Source organism: Nansenia antarctica (assembly GCF_963989245.1).
Source record: "Nansenia antarctica genome assembly, chromosome: 20".
NCBI classification, from domain to species: domain Eukaryota; kingdom Metazoa; phylum Chordata; class Actinopteri; order Argentiniformes; family Microstomatidae; genus Nansenia; species Nansenia antarctica.
Genome location: NC_137693.1, coordinates 11,205,516 through 11,208,088, shown reverse-complemented (window position 1 = coordinate 11,208,088; position 2,573 = coordinate 11,205,516). Strand labels below are relative to the sequence as shown.

The 2,573-nt window shown below is 54.5% G+C and overlaps 1 protein-coding gene across 1 annotated transcript in view; it reads right to left on the bottom strand.

Annotated features, from left to right (window-relative positions):
- Positions 1-1,283: 1,283 nt before the first annotated feature.
- The window catches only part of prr7 (proline rich 7 (synaptic)), a gene marked incomplete at both ends in the record, with an annotated part of 8,189 nt that continues 6,899 nt past the window's right edge, over positions 1,284-2,573 (bottom strand). Inside the window, one exon of the mRNA XM_080549432.1 lies at positions 1,284-1,810. Within this exon, the coding sequence (XP_080405558.1) occupies positions 1,284-1,810 (527 nt within the window). The remainder of the gene's footprint in view (positions 1,811-2,573) is intronic.

The window sequence follows — 2,573 nt, the reverse complement described above, 5'->3', positions numbered from 1 at the left end:
AGGAGAGAGTGAGGTATGGGATGGGAGAGGAGAAGAGAGGAGAGGAGAGGAGAGAGTGAGGGAGGGAGGGACAGGAGAGGAGGGGAGATGAGAGACAGGGACAAGAATGGCAGAGAGGAAATAAGAGAGAGAGATAACATCAGAACTTTTTAAGTTCTAATGGACAGATAATGGACCCAAAAAAATAAACATTGAATTATTCATCGCATGGCTCCAATTGTCACCAGACAGGAAATGTATTCACGATGAAGAAGGGCGGCTGTCTCTCGCCTGTTCTCGATTGGACTAATGAATTAAGTGACGCCATCCCGTGCGCGAGGAGAATTATCACATTAATATTCACAGCCTTCCTCACCATGTGAAGAGCTAACAGTAGCGGAGAAAGCGAACAGCATTAAAAAAAAAAAAAAAAAAAAGTTCCCAAAATGCGACGCTGCTTCCGGGTGGGACACTTTCCCTTTCCCGACACCGACTCCCAAAACAACAACCGCGCTCCTTTACTGTACAGTTATAAAAGCCAGAGGAATTTCTGGTCGTTTTTTATTTTTTTCTCTTTTTCGATTTGTTCTCTTACCTGCCTGCGGTTAAGAAAGAAAGGATATGAAAATGTCTTTAGAAAAAGAGGGAGAGAGGAGACGAGAAGAGGAGAGAGGTCGCCAGGCGCGAGTCGTCGCGCGCAACAGACAGTTCCCGGGAGCCATGGCAACTGCAGACTCATACAATAGCCTCTCTGCTTTAGGAGGCAGGCAGGAGAGAGAGAGAGAGAGAGAGAGAGAGAGAGAGAGAGAGAGAGAGAGAGAGAGAGAGAGAGAGAGAGAAAAGGAGAAAATGAATTGTGGAGATGGAGAGAGAAAGGAGGGATAAAGAAGAGAGAGATAAGTGGGATATGGGGAGACCATAGCTCCTTAAAGTACATGTCCTCGTCTGACACAGAGCTCTGGAGAGCTCGGCAGACCACCTGCTCCCTGGTGGGGGGGGGGGGGGCGGGGGGAGCTAGGAGACTGTCTGGGGAGCTAGGAGACACTCCCTCCCTCCCTCCTCTGCCACCTTCCTCCCTTTTACTGCAGCTCAGCAGCACCTCCTTAGGCTCAAACCCAATCCCAATCCGATCCGGTCAAACATCCGAGTCATCTCTTCCTCTCTCTCTCCTGCAGCCTTCCTGTGGTCCATCTCCAGCCTCAGCCATAGCCTCAGCCTCAACCTCGGGCCTCAATTAGCCACACTTTTCAGCCTCAGTCTCAGCCTCTCCCTGACCTCCAGGAGAGGTGCTGGTCGTCTCAGGCCTACACGGCCGTGCTCCTGCCCAGCAGAGGGAAGGCCGTGGGCAGGCCGCAGCTCTGCTCCAGCCCCCTGAGGCCCTGGATCCCCTGCAAACCCCCCAGGCCCCCCAAGCCCCCCAAGCCCCCCAGGCCCAGCTCCGGGTGAGTCCGGTGGGCCTCCCGGGGGGCGGGCCGGGGCATGGTGGCGGTGGCCGAGGCCTGGAGGAGGGAGGGGGGGTTGGAGTCCTGGAGGGGCAGGGTGTTGTGGTTGAGGTCCATGGTGGAGAGGAGGTGTCCCAGGGAGTCCCAGCGGCGGGCGGAGGGCAGGCGGATCAGGGAGGAGTAGCCCCGCTCGGGGTACACGGTGACGTGGCGGGGGGCCTTGCTGGTCTCCAGCTCCGCCGGAGGTTGGTCCCTGGGGGTCCCGCGGGGGGCCGGCTTGGTGTAGGTGCCCCCCCGGGTGTCGGCCAGGACCTCGCTGTAGGGGGGAGGGGGGTCCTCCATCAGGACGGCCTCCTCGTAGCAAGGCGGCTTCCCGAACACGTCCGTGTCTGAGGACAGAAAATAAACGGCGGCGGGTTAAAGGGACGGTCCACCGCCTACGCTGGTGACACAGAGGTAAAAGGGTGGAGTGACTCAATACCCCCATATACCATATAATCCCTTTAAGTGCACTCATGCATGTGTGTGCTCGCGCGCTTGCGTGTGTGTGTGTGTGTATGACGAAAAGAAAAGAGCTGAAAACTGACCCCTCTCACACTCTTATATAAGGCTCTCACACACACACACACACACACACGCACACGCCGTACTTCTCCTGACGTCAACCCCAGCTCAGGTGACTTGATGTCATTAGTTAGCAGCTAGAGTTACTGAGGCCAGGGCCAAGCCCTCCCTAGTCACTAGAGCATGGCGCCAACACAAGAAGAAGAAAGACTGTTTTATTTGCCATGCAATCAACTTGTCAAGCTCTCGGCACAGGTCAACAATGCTTAGGTTGGGGGTTCCATTCCTGCTGGGACCATACTGAAAAATGTATGGACTCACTGCAATGTAAGTCGCTTTGGATAAAACGTTAGCTAAATGGCATTATATATTATATGATATTATCCTACCAGGCCAACGCCAGTGTTCTCTGTTTCCGCTGGTGAAGCCTCCCTTCCACCAGGGCTAAGGCTCAGCTCGACAATGGCTACAGTACAGAGAAACTCCGGCCTGGCTGCTACCCAAAGATCTACCCGTCTCCTAGATCTACCCTTCTCCTAGAAAGAAATGGGTTTTTCAAACGACTTCAAAAGAGGAGACAGACCATAT